This window comes from Pollachius pollachius, assembly GCF_949987615.1.
Source record: "Pollachius pollachius genome assembly, chromosome: 11".
Lineage (NCBI taxonomy): Eukaryota > Metazoa > Chordata > Actinopteri > Gadiformes > Gadidae > Pollachius > Pollachius pollachius.
Genome location: NC_136944.1, coordinates 7,526,909 through 7,548,323, shown reverse-complemented (window position 1 = coordinate 7,548,323; position 21,415 = coordinate 7,526,909). Strand labels below are relative to the sequence as shown.

Here is a 21,415-nt window from a genome sequence, read left to right as displayed (position 1 = left end):
GGTGTGTTTGTCGCAGCCCAGTGCCTTGCTCATCGGCGCCTTCCCCCCCATCCCCCCCCCCCCCCCCCCCTCTGTGTCTCCCACACACAGCACACTAATGACTTTGCCCTGTACACCGAGGCCATCAAGTTCTTCAACCACCCCGAGAGCATGGTGCGCATAGCAGTCCGCACCATCACACTCAACGTCTACAAAGGTGAACACGCACACACACACACACACACACACACACACACACACACACACATACACAGAGCATGGTGCGCATAGCAGTCCTCACCATCAGACTCAACGTCTACAAAGGTGAACACGCACACACACACACACACACACACACACACACATACGCAGAGCATGGTGCGCATAGCAGTCCGCACCATCACACTCAACGTCTACAAAGGTGAACACGCACACACACACACACACACACACACACACACACACACACATACGCAGAGCATGGTGCGCATAGCAGTCCGCACCATCACACTCAACGTCTACAAAGGTGAACACACACACACACACACACACACACACACACACACACACACACACATACACACACACACACACATACGCAGAGCATGGTGCGCATAGCAGTCCTACTCTCACACTCATCACACTCAACGTCTACAAAGGTGAACGCACGCACAGACAGACAGACAGACAGACAGACACACAGACACACACAGACACACACACACACACACACACAGACACACAGACACACAGACACACACACACACACACACACACACACACACACACACACACACAGGATGCCGGGGAGGCCGTCTGATCGTTCCCCTGCTGTGTTTGGTATTCCTCTCTTCTTGCTGCTGCTTTTGATGCATGGTCGGCATAGCAACTGGTTTAACCCCGCATACGCTTCCCATTCACTTGCCTTAGTATCAGTTTCTCAAAAATACACACACACACCCACACAGCCTTTTTTTTAAAAATATTTAATAGGAATGTTTAGCCAACATGTTCATACGTACATACAGGAACATCACATTGCATCATGGTTCAGATCGCTATAATCATAATCATTTTTTGACTATCGCTTAAATAAACCGCCTTATTTCCTTCTGTTGTCGTAACCAGGAGTGCTTTCATCATCGGGTGTGTTGGGACCGCTGGGTCATGTTATGTCAGCAGAGACTGACTCTGCATGTTTTCTCTCTGCACCACCGCTGTCTCGCTCTCTCTCTCCTGCTCTCGCATGCGTTGGCGTCCCACAGCACTCAACTCTTACCAAACCCTACACATGCTTATGTGTCTCGCTTACTGGGCCGTACATGAAGAGGGAATCGTCAAACCCCTGATTCAAACCAAAACCACCCCACGTGCGTCGTCAAAGACTGGTTCCCGACCCATTGGTTTTAATTTGGTTGCCAAATATATTGGCTAAATCATCCATTTTTTTCTCATCTGCAGTATATATTTTGTCCACATGGTGGTGTTGCCGCTATACTCTGATATTCATCCAAAATCTCGCTGGCTTCTATACTTGGGAACGTGCTCAATATATCTGCCTAGCCTAGTGCAAGACTCTGGTCAACCTAAATGAGTGCACTGGCAGAGTATACATGGGTAACCGTGGAACAGCCAACCAATAATTTTATTCAAGCCAAATTAATTGAAATGTATTATTGGACATTCATAATACTCTGAATGCAAGGCCTGCCATCAGTGGGCCATAGGCTTACTCACCAATCTGTTACCTCATTTGGCATATATAGTGTCAAAACAGATATTAATTAACATGAAAACAATTGCGATTATTGCTTTAACATTCAATACTGACCGTATAAAGTGCATGTTTTATTAAATGACTACAGTGAAAAAAGAGTTACGTGTGCTTACACGACCCGGTAAGCATTGGTTTTGGAGTCATTTCTATGAATTTAGCACGGCTGTGCACTGGTATATTGCCTCCCCTCTCATGAAACATTAAAGCTAAAGGTTACATTGAAGGTTATTTGGTGCTGCCATTTGTCCCTTTGTTGAGATGTTCACGGCAGTGCCCAATCTGTGAGCAACCGTTCACAGATTGGGAAGAGTGGTGTTCTGAAACAGATAAGCCTTAACGGCCCCTACTGCATGTCAGTTGAGTTGTCCATGGATGTCCAAGTGGTGTAGTAGATAAGGACACGCACATGCACACGCACACACACACACTTTAGGTGTCTTTGAGAGTGCCACATAATCCAATTTATTATAAATACAGCTTGAATTATACAATGATGCATGGTATAGCCTATCAGGGATACACATTACTGATATGTAGGATGTTTCGATTGCAGTAACACACACACCAACCCATAGCTACTGCCGCCCTCTACTCACATTAACCCTGTGCCTGTTTGCCCCTCTCTCTCTCTCTTTCTACCTCTCTCACTCTACCTCTCTCTCTCTCTCTCTCTCCCTCTCTCCTCTCTCTCCTCTCTGTGTGCCCGATCTGCCTAACTCCAGTCTCATGTAAGTTGGTTTAATTTACTAGTCTTCTCTGAAGGGGCTGGGTATTGTTTTGATTGCATACCTTTTCTAGAATTGAATATACCACTTATTCAAATTAAGCACAATTTGGATGGCAAACTTTCCTCCTAAACTTTAAAAGGATTGTTTATTCTATTAAAGTTTACCTTGGCTCTTTATATAATTAGGTTTGATTTGGTCTCTAGTTTCAATACCTTTAAGATTCCCTACATTTCTCCAATACCCAGCCCTATATTTATTTATATTATTTATATTGGTTATAAACAATGTATTAATACTGCTATAAACCATTATTTATGGCCTAAACCTGCTTACATCATCATTTTCATTTAGGTTTTTTAACTTGTATTAATCAAGATATCTTGTTTCATTGTCAAATTCATTATGGCATTTGAATGAATAATGGATTTTTTGATTTTATTTATCTAGGTTTTTTGGTTTTGGCCAGAGGGTTAATTTGGCAACAGTAGTTTCATCTTCTGAATCGTTTTCTAATCCAACCCCTTCTGTAGCCTCTCCATTCACCACACCAGCTTGTAGATTATAGCCTCATTCCTAACCTGTGGCCAAAGTCTTTGGTTTAAAATTGCAATCAGCTCTACTCAGTTTGTGTTGATTAAATTGTGCTTTCACTGAGTTTCATGGTTCTCAAGTGATTTTTTTGAATGTTGGCCCTTTCTTTATAGCCAACTGCATGTGAAACAGTATGTGACTTAATCAAAAGACAATTTCATCTGAATAAATTGAGGGCTTGCAAAAAACGGTTGTTGCATATGCCAATATATATATATATATATACCTAACCCTAACCCTATTAACCAGCTATTTTTGGTAACATGGTAGATTATCCCAAGGCCGTCCAACATCAAGGCTTGTTCAGCCTCTTGCATCATCCCTCCTGCTCCTCATTGGTGCTCTGGTGCTATGCCCACTTATATCATCCAAACCCAATATATTCACTGCACCCCATGTGAGTGGGTCAAGGAACACCTCCCACCCCACCACACCCACCACCGATTTCATTGGTCAAGCCTCCCTTAGCTTTTTCTCGCTGTCTCAGCCCAGCCCACTGCTGTTTTGGTGATCTTATTGAACTTGGAGCCGTTTACACCCCACATGTTCAATATTGACATACTCTTTCATATATTAAACGGCACTTTAGCTGGACAGGAATGTTTAAACACAGCTCGGCCAAATAGGTGTATTAAAAGAAGGACAAATATTTGAGGTGTGTGTGTGTGTGTGTGTGTGTGTGTGTGTGTGTGTGTGTGTGTGTGTGTGTGTGTGTGTGTGTGTGTGTGTGTGTCCCCGCCTTAACCATCGTTCTCTCTCTGACGGGCTGGGTTCCTCCACAGTGGACAACCAGCACATGCTGCACTACATCCGTGACAAGACGGCCGTGCCCTACTTCAGCAACCTGGTGTGGTTCATCGGCAGCCATGTCATCGAGCTGGACAAGTGTGTGCAGACGGACGAAGAGTGAGTACTGCTCCCGGGCCTTCCTCTTCCTCTTCTTCTGCTGCTGCTGCTCGTCCTCTGAAATGTGTGAAGGGCTTGTCTCGACACTACTCTACCACACACGCACGCACGCACAAACACACAAAGAGAGAGAGAGACACACTCACACAAAGAGAGACCGAGAGAGAGGCACACACAAACTAAACGCACACACTAAACACACTAAACACACACACACACTGGCCAGTAGGGGTCGTGCTCAAGCAACATTTCCAGCTCTGAGGCTGAAGTCCTTTGAACTTTTGGCACTGCATCGACATTAGTGTTGCATTAGTGTTGCATGACGAATGTTGCAATCTCATTTGGCATTGTAGTCTGGTAGTTAGATATAACTTCCTCAATTGGGATTTCTTTGAAGGACAAAATTAGATGTCGCCCATAATTATGGCTCTGCGAAGGTGTGTTCCCAGATGGGGAAATATGATACCTTGTCATTTCCTTATAAAATAGGTGGATAAGTCATACTTTTCACAGATAATTTTTCTGTGGTTCAAATGAGTCATACCTTTTGAAGATGGAGATATACACGTTTTATTGAGTTGGATAGCGTTGCTTACGGCCGGTTAGCGGGTCGGATTGGATCACATTCAGCTATAAGATTAGAACAAAGGACGGGTAATTGTTTCATGTTCTCCTGGTAGACATGTAATGTTTAAGTGGGGCTGAATTCATTTTTAACCTATTCTGAGAGCTTCAATGATTCATGAATTCCAAGTTAAACAGGATCAAGGGATGTATCAGAAAACAGGATGGGTGGTGTAAGATTGGATCTTTGTGTAAAGGGAGTACTTTACAAGAGGCCAAATATGCTAAACATTTCACAAAGACAAATGCTTCTTCCAAATACACTCCTGTACAGGCGCCTGTCTTTATTTTTAGAAGCATAATGAGCAGTCAATATCAAGATAGAACACATCCAGTCCGCAGCATTGTGTCTGTTCTGTAAGATCATGGATCAGTGCACCTCGACAGCAAACTACAGCTGAAACAATCCAAATTGTACCCAATGAGGGTGGGAATTGAACAGTCAGTATTGGCCAGTTTACTCTGGCCAAATTTCCCATTTAATTTACTATGTCCAGTAGTTCCAGGCACGTCCAGTGGGGAGGAAACTCGGGGAAGACCCAGGACTAGGTGGTAATATTATATTTCAACACTGGCCTGGGAACGCCTCGTGATCCCTCCTTCAGAGCTAGTCAATTTGGCCCGGGAAAGGGCGTCTTGGGCCCTTGCTCCAGCTGCTGGCCCCGCGAACTGACCCTGGATAAGTGGTTTTGAAGATGACTAAGATGATGATGATATTGTCCAGTGTCTGGTATTTCTGGATCCAACCTCCATAAGCCACCAATAGGCCCTTATAGGGACTACAAGTAAATTACTTCAACCAGGGCTCGCCATTTCTACCGCTCAAATCAAAGCAACTTCCGGGGTCAACAGCAGTCCTGTGCACTAGCATGGTCGAACGACAAACCCTACATCCTCATCTAGGCCATACTGGCGGCATGGTACCCGACTGGTTTAACCAGGAGCGGGCTCTGAACGCCTGTACGTTTCAGTGGTATAGCGGTTGGACATGTGGGTCATGGTAGAGCGGCATTCTTTTGCTTTGTTTGCAATAGCTTTCTGCTAAATCTTAAACTCATCTCACTTTCATTTCTTTTGCCTTTATTTTTTCATACTTACCTATCTTATTTTATGACGATGTTTCTATGTGAAGCACTTTTGAGTGTGTGAAAAGGGCTGTGTAAATAAAGTCGCCTCGCCTTGCCATTGTTCTCAGTCTTCCCCCTCTGGTCGTTCTTCCCCCTCCAACCCCCCCTACCCGTCCTCCAAAGACACAGGAACCGGGGCAAGCTGAGCGACCTGGTGGCGGAGCACCTGGACCACCTGCACTACCTGAACGACATCCTCATCATCAACTGTGAGTTCCTCAACGACGTGCTGACGGACCACCTGCTCAACCGCCTCTTCCTGCCGCTCTACGTCTACTCCCTGGTCAACCCCGACACGGTGGGTGGGTGGGTGGGCGGGGGGGTGTGTGTTTATGGGCGAGGGTTGGGATTGGGCTGTGGGGGGGGTGGCGGTGTCTGGTTTGTGTGTGGTGGAGGGTGAGTGTATGTGGAGAGGAGGGTGTGCTTGTGTTTGTGGGGGGGGTTAGGGTGGGGTTGTGTCTGTGTGTGTGTCGGGGGGGGGGGGGGGGGGGGGGGCTGTGTCTGTCTGTCTGTCTCTGTCTGTCTCCCTCTCTCTGCCGGATGTGTGTGCCTAGGCCTGTGGTTATTGTAGAAGGTACGCCTGTGTGTAGGAACTCTGTGAATTTTATCTTGTTTTCTTTTTGCAGTCTGAAGAAAGGAAGATTAACCCTCAGGTGTCCCTCTATCTGCTCTCTCAAGTAAGAAGCTCGCTCGCTCACACACTCGCGTGCACACTCACTCAGAATATCAAAAGTATTGTGTCACGTGTGTCTAGGTGCGAGGCTGATGGTGTGTGTGTGTGTGTGTGTGTGTGTGTGTGTGTGCGCGCGTTTCCATTGATATTGAAATGCATCATGTGTAAGCTTGTATATAGGTAGGAATGAGACCATCACAAGACTGATCACTATTCTGTCATCTTCACTGTGTGTGTCTGCGTGTGTGCGTGCGTGCGTGTGTGTTGCGGTGCAGGTGTTCCTGATCATCCACTACCGGCCGCTGGTCAACTCCCTGGCCGAGGTGGTCCTCAACGGGGACCTGTCCGTCTTCACCCCCCACATGGACGCACACAATGCGCACAAGACGACAGTAAGACACGCGTGAAGAGCTCACCCACATGTGCCTGCAGTGTAATAGTATTAGACCTATACAAATGATCTCTAACACGCACTGCCCGCTGTGTCTGTTTTTAACACACAAAGTCAAAGACAGTGTTTTATTTATCAAATGTACAATGAAACACAGGATCACACGGGGCAGGGAAATTCTTTGGACAAGGCAAGCGACAACTGCGTAGTAAAGAAAAAAAAAGAGCAAAATATTCACAACAATATCAACAAGTTAAAGGTCCTCAGGGATAGATTTAAGAGCGATTGTTTTTGTGTAATTCGTTTGAAATGGTATCGTAATCCCTCAGCTATTCGTGAGGGAAATACGCTGTTAGAAGTTGCTCTTATGTAACCGCGGCGCCACCCAGATTGTTTCGGGGAATCCGTCTCGCCTGTCAATCATGTGTGTGAAATGCAACCTTTCTCAAGGCTGTGGAACCATAGGAAGGGAGGGGTGTTTTTTGCCTGTTTACTTTCAAAATCTTGCTCTCTTCTCGCTCTTAACTCATGAAGGTTTCCTGTGCAGCAGCTTTTAAAAGGATGTAAACAATGAAACCTGTGACCCACGTGACCGCTTTTTAGTTCAGTAATAATAAAAAAAAAGTGGATTTTGATGGCCCAGAAAGACTATTCTGGAGACCGTCCTGATCACGTGTCCTCGCATTGTCCTGAAGTTACAATGTTATAGAGGCCAATCAGGGAGTGCATCGTTGTTGACCACGTAAATAACAGGCCAATCAAGGTCTGCGTCGTAGTTGATGATGTAAATAACAGGCCAATCAGGTTCTGCGTCGTATTTTTTGCTTCATGAAAAGCATACAAGAGTACCTTTTCAAAACACAACTGTTTGGTATGAATATCAAAGATTAAATGAAACACGCACGCACGCAGTCAGGAACATTTCACCTCTGTACATACATAAACAGAGTGCAGGCTGATAATGGATGACAGTGAAAGAAGTGGAAACACACACACACAGTGTGTAGGCGTTTGTGTAGGGGGTTCTGAAACTATTGGTCATGCTTTTCTCCATTATTCACCTCCAGGTTAAGAAAATCATACAGTACACTCTCTCTTTCTCTTCCCACTGTCCTTTCCACCACAAACCCTAGTGGGTGGCACAGCTCTCTCGCTCGCTCGCTTTCTCTTTCTCCCTCTCGTGCTCTCATTTGGGGTCTCTCGCTCTGTCTCTCTCAACCTTCTACCTTCTAGGGGGCGGCAGTAGCTCAGGAAATAGAGCGGGTTGGCTGGTTACCGCAAGGTTACTATTTCGATCTCCGGCTCCTCCTAGCTGAGTGCCGAGGTGTCCCTGAACAGGACAATATTGTAAAGCACTTTGAATGAAAACACTTTATAAATGCAGTCCATCTACCATCAATCCATTTTGAACTCCCCAGCCCCTTGGAAGGCCTCCAATGTTAAATGTTTCTACTACTCCCTGTCCTTGCTGCTGTGGCACCAGTATTTCAGGTCTGGGGTCAATAAAGTTGTATGTCATCAGCGTAAACGTCGCAGCCCAATGAACCCACGTGTTCACTGAGGCCAGATACAGACTTACAAGAAATCAGAAACTCTTCCCCACCCCCCCATCGTTTCGCTTTTGGTCTCTTCTTTCCACCACCCAATCATGTCGCTACTTTCACATCCTTGTTTTTTGCCTCGTAGTAATTTGGTTTGTTCTCTTTTTCTTTTAAAGATCATAGCCATGACGGCATTATCGACAAACGCATAACCTTTATGACCACAGAATCATGATGGTTCAAAAAAAATGTACACTATAAAAAAGTGAAGTGAGATTGCCTGAGATGAGACTTTAGAAGGTGATCTTAAGTCTGTGTTTTGAGACTAAAGGAATAGAAAGATGAAGTGTCATGAGGAAATTTGTTTCAATATAATTATACATATATTCCGAGAAAAAGAGCTGTTACTGCAAATAGGAAACAAGATGAACACCAAAAGAAAACCGACCAGTTGGGGGGGTGGTATGTGGTTACCCATTAAACGCATAGCAGTCCACACACTTTCACATCCTTGTTTTTTGCCTCGTAGTAATTTGGTTTGTTCTCTTTCTCTTTTAAAGATCGTAGCCATGACGGCATTATCAACAAACGCATAACCTTTATGACCACAGAATCACGATGGTTCAAAAAAAATGTACACTATAAAAAAGTGAAGTGAGATTGCCTGAGATGAGACTTTAGAAGGTGATCTTAAGTCTGTGTTTTGAGACTAAAGGAATAGAAAGATGAAGTGTCATGAGGAAATTTGTTTCAATATAATTATACATATATTCCGAGAAAAAGCTGTTACTACAAATAGGAAACAAGATGAACACCAAAAGAAAAGACCAGTTGGGGGGGGGGGGGTATGTGGTTACCCATTAAACGCATAGCAGTACACACACACACACACACACACACACACACACACACACACACACACACACACACACACACACACACACACACACACACACACACACACACACACACACACACACACACACCTTGAACTGGTAGATTAGCGAGATAAGGCTGTTAAGTAGCTTTCTGTTTACAGTAAAAGCACAAAGCCTAGATCAAATCTGTTTCCCACTTGTCAATTATGGGTTTATCGGCTTCCTCCTACCCTTTGAGAAGAACCATAGGATTTTGTACCCTTTTTTATAATGCTTTAATTTGTGTATTATTATTTACCCTAGTAAGTAGCATTGATTACTATGTTAAGGTCGTAGTACACATTCAAAGAAAACATGATATGGGGTTCACTGATACTTTACGGTTCTAAAGGATCTGGCTGGTTTGCCCAAAGCTTAAGTTCATTGTTGCCATGGTCTACTGTGTTCCTCAGTCTTGTGTTCTTCAAACACAAAATAGAAACTGGATTTCTTTGTTTTGGGCAGCGTTGGAGAAGTGGGAATTTTATTATCGCAATGTATGCACAATTCGACAATGAACTAGGCATTTCGAAAGACTGGACATTGGATAATCTTTCCAATTATTAGCTGCTGACATCCACTTTGTTCCAAATATCAAGGTCTTGGTGTTGTAATCAGAGAAATATCTTTGAAACATTGACCAATGTGTAAACAAGACTGATCTGAAATACTTAATCTCAACAACCTAGTGAGAAGAGGAAGCAAAACCTGGGAAATATTGACTGCAAACTGAATTCATCATCTGATATAATATATGTGTTCCATCTGTCTGAAACAAACCCAATACCTATAATGTTTCTTAAACGAATCAATCACATTATACGCCTATCTCTCTCATATTCGGGCTCAGTAGGTCTGAGCCTGAATATTCAAATATTCGTTTTTATTACATGCACATACGCAAGGTTTGTCAGGAAGGTATTTGAATCTCAATTCCATATTCGGATATTTACATTTACATTTACATTTAGGGCATTTAGCAGACGCTTTTATCCAAAGCGACTTACAATAAGTGCATTTGTTACAATAAGTACATTTGTCATAAGAAGTGAAACAATATATCCCTGTCGGTACAGTAAAGATGTTCATAGAACCAAGTGCAAGTATTACAATCGCTAGGCTAACCCATTCCCCGTGTAAAGCAGCGATAGCAGCTACTGTAGATGCTACACAATTAAGTACCTTGAATAAGTGCAATGTACAAGTGCCAGGACGTACAACATTCAATGGTGGCTGTGCATTGGTTTCTCTGCAGAGTCGAGATGAACTCTGAACAGGTGAGTTTTGAGTCTTTTGCGGAAGCTGGTGAGCGACTCTGCGACCCTGACATCGGTAGGGAGCTCGTTCCACCACTGAGGTCCCAAAACAGAGAAAAGTTGTGACTTCGCTGATCGGCCTTTATATATATTCGCTTTGCGTTGTTTTGTTTATATGAAACATGTCTAACTTTTTATGTACAGCTAATTCAAACAAAGGAAATGATTTAATTACTTCAGCATACCAAATATGATCCGAAATCTTGGACAGGAAAGTATTTTTCCCTTCGCTGTCCAAAGGGGCAGCCAAACAGCTAGAGAACCGTAGGCGAGATTACTCCTTTTCGCCTTTGTGCCCTTTTGCGTTTGCACGGCGTCATAGATACTCACCCTGCAGTAGGTAGGACTGGTCAAAGAGAACGGGTGGATGTCCTGGCCTGCTTCAGCACGGGGGGGGGGGGGAGTGATTCGCAAATTACGTGGGGTAGACCGGGATAACGCTGCAATCCATGACCCTGGGTTGGCCCTACTGTGCGTTCACACCAAAAGCAAGGCAAATATTCGCCCCGCGTGTTCGTGGGAGTACACACGTTTGATCGCACAAACTTCAAAACACTCGTCAACTTCAAAACACCCGTCAAACATTGACCCGTCAAACATTGACGCGTCAATGTTTCAAAGTATAATGGAGGAGGGTCACTCTTGTGAACGAACCACGTTTCTTACAATTCTCTTTCACTCCTCTCTCTCTCTCTCTCTCTCTCTCTCTCTCTCTCTCTCTCTCTCTCTCTCAAGGCCGGCAGCGCTGGAGGCGTGCGGCGCTTCACCAAGCCCTCGGAGACGCTGGAGCGCTCCCTGGAGATCCACCGCCAGCGGGGGCGCAAGCGCGCCCAGAAACGCCCCAACTACAAGAACCTGGGGGAGGGCGGGGAGGAGGAGGAGACGGAGCCCGCCGCCGCTGCCGCCGCTGCCGCCGCCGCTGAGGACAGGACCGGGACGGAGGGAGGCGGAGAGGAGGGGGGGTGGGAGGATGACCGAGAGCGAGAGAGGGGGAAAGGTACAGATGGAGGAGGAGGGAGTTCTAAGCCGGGCAGAGCGAGTGGGGAGCGGGCAGAAGGTGAGTGTGCACAGGGGAGCACATTAACTCTGGTGTGTGTGTGTGTGTGTGTGTGTGTGTGTGGTCCCAGTCCACCTCACAGCCTGGGTCAATTGATTAGGATTCCTAGAATGAGGTCATGGTCTTTTCGCGCCATGCTGCTTTGTTTATTGTGGTCGATTGCGGTGGTGGAGTCGTGACTCCCATCGCTTTCTCGTTTGCTTTGTAGTTTATGCCGAGGGGAATGTTTCCCTCTGAATGAAGCTTGTAAGTGTTTTGGACGCTGTCTATCAGTGAATTATTAATGGTTACACTGACTATCGTAACAACTATTTTTGTTAAGATGATTGACATCAAATTGGCCTTTTGTCCCACGTATTATTTGGAGTTCCTGATGCTCCATCCGTTTAATTTGTGTCAGTTTTATTTTAATGATGAAAGATGTATTTCTGTGGTTTATTTTGACACCAATTTTATCATCAATCACTACAGACAATGGTTACCCATAGCAACTGTCCATCTCTATGTCGTCCACCACCACCACCACCACCACCACCTCAGTAATGCGCCATTCCTATCCTGTGCTCCTCACCTGTCTGCCCGTCCTTCACTCCAACTCTGGCTCGTGTGTGCGTGTGTGTGTGTGTGTGCATGTGTTTCAATGTGGGCCGTTCACTGGTCACAATCGATTCATAAGCCCTTTTGCCTCACCTCTGTTTTATAAACCATGAGTCCACTTTATTTTGCGTTCGCAAGTAAGAGTAACTGAAGTAGTTACCACTGCTTAATAAAGAAGAAAACGCATCGTATTCCTTTTGCAGGACGATAATATAGCAGCAGTTACCTGGAATCCTCCCTTCATGCTTTAGTTATTGTAACGGGCTCATCCCCGTCTCCCCATCAAGACTTGTATTACCATGACCCAGAAGCTGGCCCATCTGGGTTCCTCTTCCAAAGAAACTCCAGCCCTCCCACTTGATCGTGCGTGTGTGTGTTCGTGTGTGTCTCTGTGTGTCTCTGTGTGTGTGTGTGTGTGTCTGTGTGTGCGTGCCCTCTCCACAGAGATAGAGATGGTGGTGATGGAGAAGGGCAAGGTCTCTGACATGACGGAGCAGAACATCACAGACGAGGAGAAGACGGCAGCGGCCACACGCATGCAGATACACAAGAGCAGGTCTGCCTCCATGGATCTTTGTGTTCATTACATTCACATACACAAGAGCAGGTCTACATTTGCATGCACGTTGAGTTGGATTGTGAATCCAACACAATCATATTTTCATTTTGATCAGAAAAGTTATGATATATAATGAATTGACTTATTAATTTTAGATTTTAAATTGTATTATTGTTGTTGTGATGATTGATGATGATAAACCCATTTAAAATAATGTTTGTCGGTTCTGACGTTTGAGTACATAGGCTCAGGCTGTCATGCTCACGCAGTCCGGCACTGAGAGAGATGATGAACCCTCAGTCCCTGGCTTCCTGTTCTCCTTGACAGGCCCTTCCTGGAAATGGTGTTCAGTGCGCTGGACTGCAGCCACGATGACTACCATGCTCTATTTGTGCTCTGCCTGCTCTACGCAGTGTCCCACAGCCAAGGTGAGTCTCAACCTATGTGGATATCTCTTCTGGGGAAGAGATATTAGAGTCAGGGGTTGTAGGACAAAGGGCCAGTTCTCCCTTCCTGGACTTGATTTAGTGTGTGTGTGTGTGTGTGTGTGTAAGAGATATTGTGTTTGTGTGTGTGTGTTTGTAATGGCTGGTTCAGACTACACGATTCTCAGACATTCCTCCACAATTTAACACGTCACACTATACGATCACAGAGCCAGGAAATCGGGCCTTGTCTCGTCGTAAGACTGGCCACACTACAACATTTGAGGGTGCGATTCTCTCTACATTGTATCATTCACGTTTGCAAGATATTTAGAAAATCTAAGGTTTAGAACTAACATAAATGCTTTTTACATTTTTGTCATAAAGGTTCCAGTAGTTTTTGTATCTGCTCAATGCAGCAATTCCTCACAGTAGTTGCGTTGCGCGTGACATGAATGATACAAAGCAGATGCAGCAAAAACGTAGCCTAGAAACAGAGCGTCAACAATGGATCCCGAGTACCTAGCACTAGGCATTATGCTGGCGGTCCTCTGCACAGAAATGGAAAGGAAGAAAAAGAAGAAAAGATTGTGGACTCGTTCTTGGGTTGCACGAAGTGGAGAGCTCGGGATGTCGGTGCTACATACCAAACTGGAGGTAATGTTTTATGAACATAATAAGTTGAACACTGCGTGTGAGCTCCAGCTGTTCACGGGGTTCCCTCACGCAACTGGGACCGGGGTGTCCTCATGTCAACAATGGATACGTAATGCGATTCCCCAAAAAATTCTGACATGCCAAACTTTTCGTCGTGGGGTTTTTGAACGTCGCAGACGAAAACATCGCAGATCGCAAGCATGTCACATTACAAGACCTTGTCTCGTCGCCGACCTTTCAAAATCGTGTACGATTCGCAAATTTGTCTGCGACGAAAGAATCGGGGCAAAATCGGGCTGAAATTGTGTAGTCTGAACCAGCCATAAGAGATATTGTGTTTGTTTGTTTAAAAGTAGCAATATTCCCCTCCTGGATGTGTGCGTGTGTGCGTGCGTGAGTTGCTGTGCTTGGATTTGCTTGAATTTCTGTGGAATCTGTGGAAGGGAGGAGGAGGTATTGATAAACAAAGAGGCATGTTTCCCCTTCTGGATTCGTTGAAGAGCTTTTAAGTAGGGGATTTTCTGGTGCCTTATCAAGAACACTAAGGGGTACTTAAAAAACAGAGTTCACACGCCCGGGCTTGTTGTCATTTTCTATAAAGTAATGCAGAAATTGATTCTGATCAACATTCTGAGCTCTTTCAACAGGACACCCACATTGCCGAAGGCGAGATATTTAGGATTAAGATGTTTTCTCTATTGGAAAGACCAGCTTTCAAAGATTTCTGTCAGATGTTAGGGCTAGGGTTATGAATATTGATATTCACTGACTGATGTCCTTTGAATCCACAGTACCAACTGATCCAAGCTACACTTGAAATGCTTATCGTTTTCACATTTCATCCTCTGTTTAATCATTGTTTCAAAAGTCCAACCTTTGGACTCGCACTTTCTCTTTCCTGTGTTTTCATGTTCCTTCTTCTGTGCGTGTGTGTGTGTGTGTGTGTGTGTGTGTGTGTGTGTGTGTGCAGGTATTAACAGTGCCCTCCTGGAGCGCCTGCAGCTGCCCGTGCCACAGCAGGAGAGGAGCAACTACAGCCAGGGGCTGGTGGAGCGGCTTATCAGGGTCACCAGCCAGGCCTCCCAGCCCGGTAACACACACACACACACACGCACACACACTCACACAGAAACCAGCACGGTTACAACACACACACACACGCGCACACACACAAACCCAGCAAGCTAACATGCTTCCACACACATATAAACCAGCAAGATAAAAACACACACAAACACACAGAAAACAGCATGGTTACAACACACACACACACACACACACACACACACACACACACACACACACACACACACACACACACACACACACACACACACGACGATCCAGGCCTCCAAGCTCGTTAACCCAAATACACACATCACAAACAAATGCAGACTTCACAGCACAACCATGAATCATAAAACACGGGACGAGATGTTAACTGTCCGTTGTGCCAATAGATGGTATTGATGCTCAAACATGGGGTTCGCCTTGATGTTGAGCGTGACGTGGAAACTGACATGGGAAAGATGTAAATTTCGGGACGCATCCTCAGAAGTGTACCTTTTGAATCAGTGGGTGTTTCGGCCTTTCATCACTAGACACCCTCATCAAAGGTGGCCAGCTACAGGGTGATCAAGCCTGAGCTTGTGTCCCATGCCCTATCATGATAATTGCCTGGTTGTTGGCGCAGCCCACTTGACTATGCAAGGCAGGGGGGTCCTCTTCCCTGAGTCAGGCCTAGAGCTGACGGCATACCTTGTTCACCCTCCTACTGGAGGGTTCTAACCTGGGTTCTCAAGTGGGTGGTGGGGGTGGGGATAAGTGAGCAAGTCATGTTGCTGTTCTATGAGCCCAGCAAGGGTCCTTCCTTGATCCATATCCACTGGCTGCTCCTTTCGGCCGCTTCAGAGACTGATCTTATTGTCTGTCGCAGAGCTTGTCCATGGATACCAAGGTCTTTCAGCAACCTGATGGTGGAAGAAGCCACAAAACCTCTACATCCCACTTCAACTGGATAGATTTTCGAATTCCATCCTTGTAGCTGTGAGTCTGCTGCCGTCATAGGCCACTTCAGTTGAATTCTCCCATGGGACTGTGAGCTCTATGATGTTGACAGACTTCAGTGAAGGGGACCAGATTACCATGTCTGGTCTAAGGGTGGTGGCTGCAATCTCAGGTGGAAAGATGAGTTGCTGGCCAATATCGACTAGCATCTTCCAATCCCGGGCCTTGGCTAGCTGCCCAGCTTCTGGTTTGGGAGGGGGATGGTTGGGCTTTTTCTGTCCCTCTCGGATGAATGTTGGTGCCGTGATGGGATTTGTTGCTCTAAGGGGCAGGGATATTGTGGTATTCCTTTTGCTCTCCAAAGCTGCTGCCAGATTCTTGAGGACCTGGGTGTGCCTCCAGGTGTAGCGGCCTTGGGTGAGGCTGGTCTTACAACCGGTCAAGATGTGTTTGAGAGTCAGTGGGGTTGGGCGGAGGGCACAGGTTGGGTCTTCGCCATACCACTGGTGGAGGTTTTTAGGAGATGGGAGCACATCATAGGTAGCTCTGATGATGAAGCTGATGTTGCTTGCCTCCATTTCCCAGAGCTCCTTCCAGCTGATCTTTCTCCTCTCCAGGCCTTCTCACCTCATCCATTGTCACTGCTTGACAAGAGAGACGGCCTTCGCACTTCTTTTAGACTCCTCCTGATGGCGCACCTCCTCTACCACCATTTTCCTCCTCTCTGAGGTTGAGGCCTTACGCCAAGTTGGCTTACTTGCTGCAAGGCCAAAGCCTCCTCTTCCCAGCTGGACATGCCCCACAATGTCGTTGTGCTTCAGGGCTGACGTAGCATGCTGCGCCGCGCCGCATCGGATGATGTCCATTTCCGTCCAGTTAACAGGTTTGGTACAGCATTACTGATGGTCTGGTCTCTGGAGTCCTTCAAAGTCATATGGAGTCTCCCTGTAAAGCACTTGTACTCTTCAGTGAGGCTTGTGATAGGCAGTTCAAGGACCCCTTTGCCGTAGAGTAGGATGTAGTTGGATGTCCATCAAAGATGGCAGCACACGTCTGCTTCTGTCTCTATCTGTGTCTGTTTGTTTGTTTGTTTTTACTAATATGACTGAGTGGCTGAGTGATTTTTCTGTAAGTCATCTGTGAACATTATCACTCAAACATGTTTCCATTCAAGACTATTTTTTTTAAAGTGAAGTAGAAGCTTATTTCCTCGTTATCTCGGGAAGACCTGGGTCGCCCCTCCTTGGACTATGGGAGCCTGTCGACTCGCGGAGCTGGGAGGACACGCCGTTCATCTATCAGGGTAGTGCATGTTCCTGCTGCTTTTTGCTGCTGTCCGGGGCTGGCGCCGGCTGGTTTTGGGATCCCCGCTGGTCCAGTTTATTAACTTTGTTCGGAGCGATGTACCGGCTTGATTTCCTGTTTACGTCTGACGACACACGTATTGCCCTCAGTTGATCGGGTGGTCGGGAAACCACGGAACGGATTCCTGGAGGACTCTCCCTGCACTAATGTGTGGCGTCGTTGATTGAGGCGAAATAGTCTGGCTGCTTTTCTCCTCGTGTTTCGGGATCTCAACGTACAATGTCGCTGCTCGTGGCTGCCTTTTTCCTATTAATTTGGAGCAGTATCGGGGAAATCCCCCACGGGACCAAAAACTCACGTCCAGTCAACTCTACTCCAGTTTTACCATGCCGGGGGACGTGCGCTTCTGGCAGTCCACTGGGCATTAGTTTGTCACCTGTGACTCTTCTGCCTCCCGCATCTATGGACCTGGCCCGTCTGGTCAGCCTGATGGCTTTACAAGACAACTGAACTGTTCCTTCAAGTTGCCTTCGTGACTTTTTTATAATTTTAAAGATTAAAAAAGATCCTTCAAACAAATCTATAAGGTCTGATTATAGGTGTATAATTGTTCTGTTGCTGCTGATTTCAGGGAATGTTCAACCTAACCCAGGCCCAGGCCCAGGCTTTGCTGAGTCTGCTGTTATTTTCAATACCCCTGCTGAATTTATAACGAGGTTTGGACTTGGTTTCATTCACTTAAATGTGCGCAGTATGATTGCAAAAATCGATATGATTCGTATCTGGGTTCATACAACTGATGCTGATGTTATTGTCATATCTGAAACTTGGCTAAACAAAGCAGTTTTAAACAAGGATATCAATATGGACGGCTATAATGTGAGTAGGACCAAAAAAGGGTGGAGGGGTTGCAGTCTATGTCAAATCTAAGTTTCATGTGAAGATCCGTCTCTCTACATCAGTGAGTAAGCAATTTGAACTTCTGGCTCTTGACATGGAAATCTCAAAAACTCTCCACATCACTGTCGTCGGCTGCTATAGGCCACCTTCAGCTATCAGCAGCTCCTTACCATCGTTAATGGAGCTTTTATCTGGGTTGAACTTCAATGAAATTGTCCTTATTGGTGACCTTAACTGGAACTGGCTGCTACCAGCATCAGACATTTTTAAAGCATTTTGTGATTTGTTTAATTTATTTCAGATTGTTGACAGCCTTACTAGACCTAAAATGAAATGTCCGGAAAAATCCTCTTTAATTGATCTTATTTTAACCAATGTTCCTCTGGATATTCTACTGCTTCTGTTTTTGCCAATGACATCAGCGACCACTGCGTCATTGCAACAGTGAGAAATAGAAAAGTTCCTAAAACTAAACCACGTGTCATCATAAAGCGGGACACGAAAAATTTTGTGGACCAAGCATTTTTTCATGACCTGTTTCTATTTGGCTGGGAGAAAATGTATGTCATTTCTGATGTTGAAAATGCCTGGAAATTCTTTTATGATGGAAATTTATTGAAATTGTTAACAAGCACGTTCCTTTTAGGAAGTATAGAATAAAGGGCAGGGATAATGCATGGTCCACGCCAGAGTTATCCAAGTTACTCCATGAGCGCAATGTGGTATGGTCTAAAGCCAGGAGTACTGGTCTTGGATCGGACTGGTTGCTCTTTAGGCAGCTGCGAAATGCAAGCACAGTGGCAATTAGAAAAGCCAAAGCTGATCATTTCCTTACTGAAACTTCAAATAACCTAAACAATCCATTGAAATTCTGGAAAACCATTAAATCAATAACTGAAAATAAAAATGTTAATGAGCTACCTCCATGTATTGTCAAAGACTCAGACCCAAATTTATGAAAAGGCTGACATGCTTGGTTGTTTTAATGAGAATTTTATTGCCTCTGGTTCACTTTTTAACTCGAAACACAGCTCAAGGCTCCTCTGCTTGCTCTGATAGTAGTTGTTTTTTTGAGGGACAAGCTTTTACACTTTCAGAGGTGCATAAGGCCCTGAAATGTTTAGACACAAGAAAATCGGCAGGTCCAGACCAGCTTGAACCCTACTTCCAAAAGTTAGTTGTTGACTATCGCCTCTGACTTATATTTTTAATCTATCCCTGGAGACAAATGAAATACCCCTTATTTGGAAATCTGCCTTTGTTCCCCCACTGTTTAAAGGGGGGGACCCCACTGTGCTAAACAACTATAGGCCCATCTCCAAACTCTCTGTTTTAAATAAGGTGTTGGAATCCATTGTAAGCCAACAACTGAAGGACTTTTTTAGCAACAAACAGTATTTTATCTGAATTTCAATCTGGTTTTAGCAAACAACATAGTTCGTCAACAGCTGCTTTAAAAGTGGTGAATGATTTTATTGAACTTTTAGACAATAAGCAACATTGTGAAGCCCTTTTTGTTGACCTATCAAAGGCTTTCGATACTGTGGATCATGCCTTATTGTTAGAAAGACTCTGCAGCATCGGTTTGTCTGATCAAGCTGTCGGTTGGTTTAAAAACTATCTATCAGGCAGATCTCAGTGTGTGCGAGCAGAAGGTATTACTTCTACCTCTCTTAATGTATCCAAGGGTGTGCCACAGGGATCGGTTCTAGGACCTTTATTATTTGCTATTTACACTAATTGTCTTGATTGTAAAGCCCCGAACACAAATGTTCACTTTTATGCAGATGACACAGTGATATATTGCTCTGCGTCTACCCCAAATCAGGCTCTCTGTCAGCTCTAAATTGCTTTTAACACTTTGCAACGTAACCTGTGTGATTTAAAACTTGTTTTAAATGCTGACAAGACAAAGCTCATGCTGTTCACAAAAGCAAAATCAAAGCCCTCGGACCTCCCTCCTATAACCACTTTGCAGGGCTCTGTCATTGAATCTGTGTCTCAATATAAATATCTGGGAATTATAATTGATGATGCTCTCTCTTGTAAACCTCATATCAAGCAGCTTTTGAAAAAACTTAAGATAAAATTAGGTTTTTACTTTAGAAACAAATCTTGTTTTTCTTTTGAAGCCAAAAAAAGACTTGTTGCTGCAACCTTTTTGTCTGTGTTGGACTATGGTGATGTTTTATATATGAATGCATCTTCAAAATGCCTACAGTCTTTGGACACAGTCTATCACTGAGCACTGAGATTTGTTACTAATTTTAAAACCCTCACGCACCACTGATCTTTGTATGTTCAAGTTGGATGGTTTGCCCTGTCCACCCGCAGACTCCATCATCGGCATATCCTAATTTAGACTATCCTTGTTGTTCTTCCTACATACTTCCTTCCATACTTCCTGCAGAAGTATGTAATTCAGAAAAGCACAGGAGCTTATCAGCTCCGCTCTGAGGACTTATTTTTTACTGACTGTGCCTAGAGTCCGTACTGAACTGGGGAAAAGGGCATTTAGTTATGCTGCTCCTTTTTCATGGAACCAGCTGCAAAATGCGCTAAAACTTAAGGAGCTGGTTTCTATAAACAGGTTTAAATCCTTTCTTAATGATGTTGAAGCTGGCTCTTCTGTCTGTACATGCTGTGTTTGATGATGTTCTGACTGTGACTCTATATGTTCTCTGTTGTTTTTTTAAATGATTGTCTGTAACTGTGGAACTGTGCTGCTGCCTGTCTTGGCCAGGACTCTCTTGTTAAATAGATTTTTAATCTCAATCTTCTCCTGGTTAAATAATGGTTGAAAAAAAAGAAGCAGTAGAGGCCGATGGGACCGTGGGCGTGGGACCCCAAGCCATTTCTTCATGTATGAAGTCATAGTTCGCTGCATCTTCTCCACAGTTGTTATTGGGACCTCGTAGATAGTGAGTGAGCACATTACCCGAGGGAGAAGCCCACATTTCCAGACTGTTGGTGATGTCCTGACTTATTTGCTGCACTTGGTCTTTGTTCCTGAGGCTTGCGTCGTACCATCTTCCCAGACTTTTGATGGGTTGCTCAGACACCATTGGTATTGGGTCGTCACCACTGCAAAACTTCACGTTTTTAAGCTTTCCCTTGACTATTGAGTCTTGATTTTCATCTGGGCCCACTTGATGTTCTCCGGCAGTTTTCCAAGGAGCCGCCTGGTCTATGCTGCAGTAGTGGTCAGAGTTGTCATGTCATCCATGTATGCTCGGATAGGTGGAAGGCGGATCCCGTTCTTACCTTGCTCGGCCCCCAGCACCCACCTTGAGGCCCTGATGATGACCTCCCTGGCCATTGTGAAGGCCAGGGGGGAG

General features: G+C 45.0%; 1 protein-coding gene across 1 annotated transcript in view; it reads left to right on the top strand.

Moving 5' to 3' along the window:
* clec16a (C-type lectin domain containing 16A) overlaps nucleotides 1-21,415 on the top strand; it is a 49,359-nt gene that overhangs the window by 4,028 nt on the left and 23,916 nt on the right. The window contains exons 5-13 of the mRNA XM_079746229.1: nucleotides 91-196; nucleotides 3,858-3,981; nucleotides 5,856-6,030; nucleotides 6,359-6,409; nucleotides 6,681-6,797; nucleotides 11,306-11,627; nucleotides 12,669-12,780; nucleotides 13,111-13,211; nucleotides 14,836-14,955. Coding sequence (XP_079602355.1) covers nucleotides 91-196; nucleotides 3,858-3,981; nucleotides 5,856-6,030; nucleotides 6,359-6,409; nucleotides 6,681-6,797; nucleotides 11,306-11,627; nucleotides 12,669-12,780; nucleotides 13,111-13,211; nucleotides 14,836-14,955 — 1,228 coding nt within the window. The remainder of the gene's footprint in view (nucleotides 1-90; nucleotides 197-3,857; nucleotides 3,982-5,855; nucleotides 6,031-6,358; nucleotides 6,410-6,680; nucleotides 6,798-11,305; nucleotides 11,628-12,668; nucleotides 12,781-13,110; nucleotides 13,212-14,835; nucleotides 14,956-21,415) is intronic.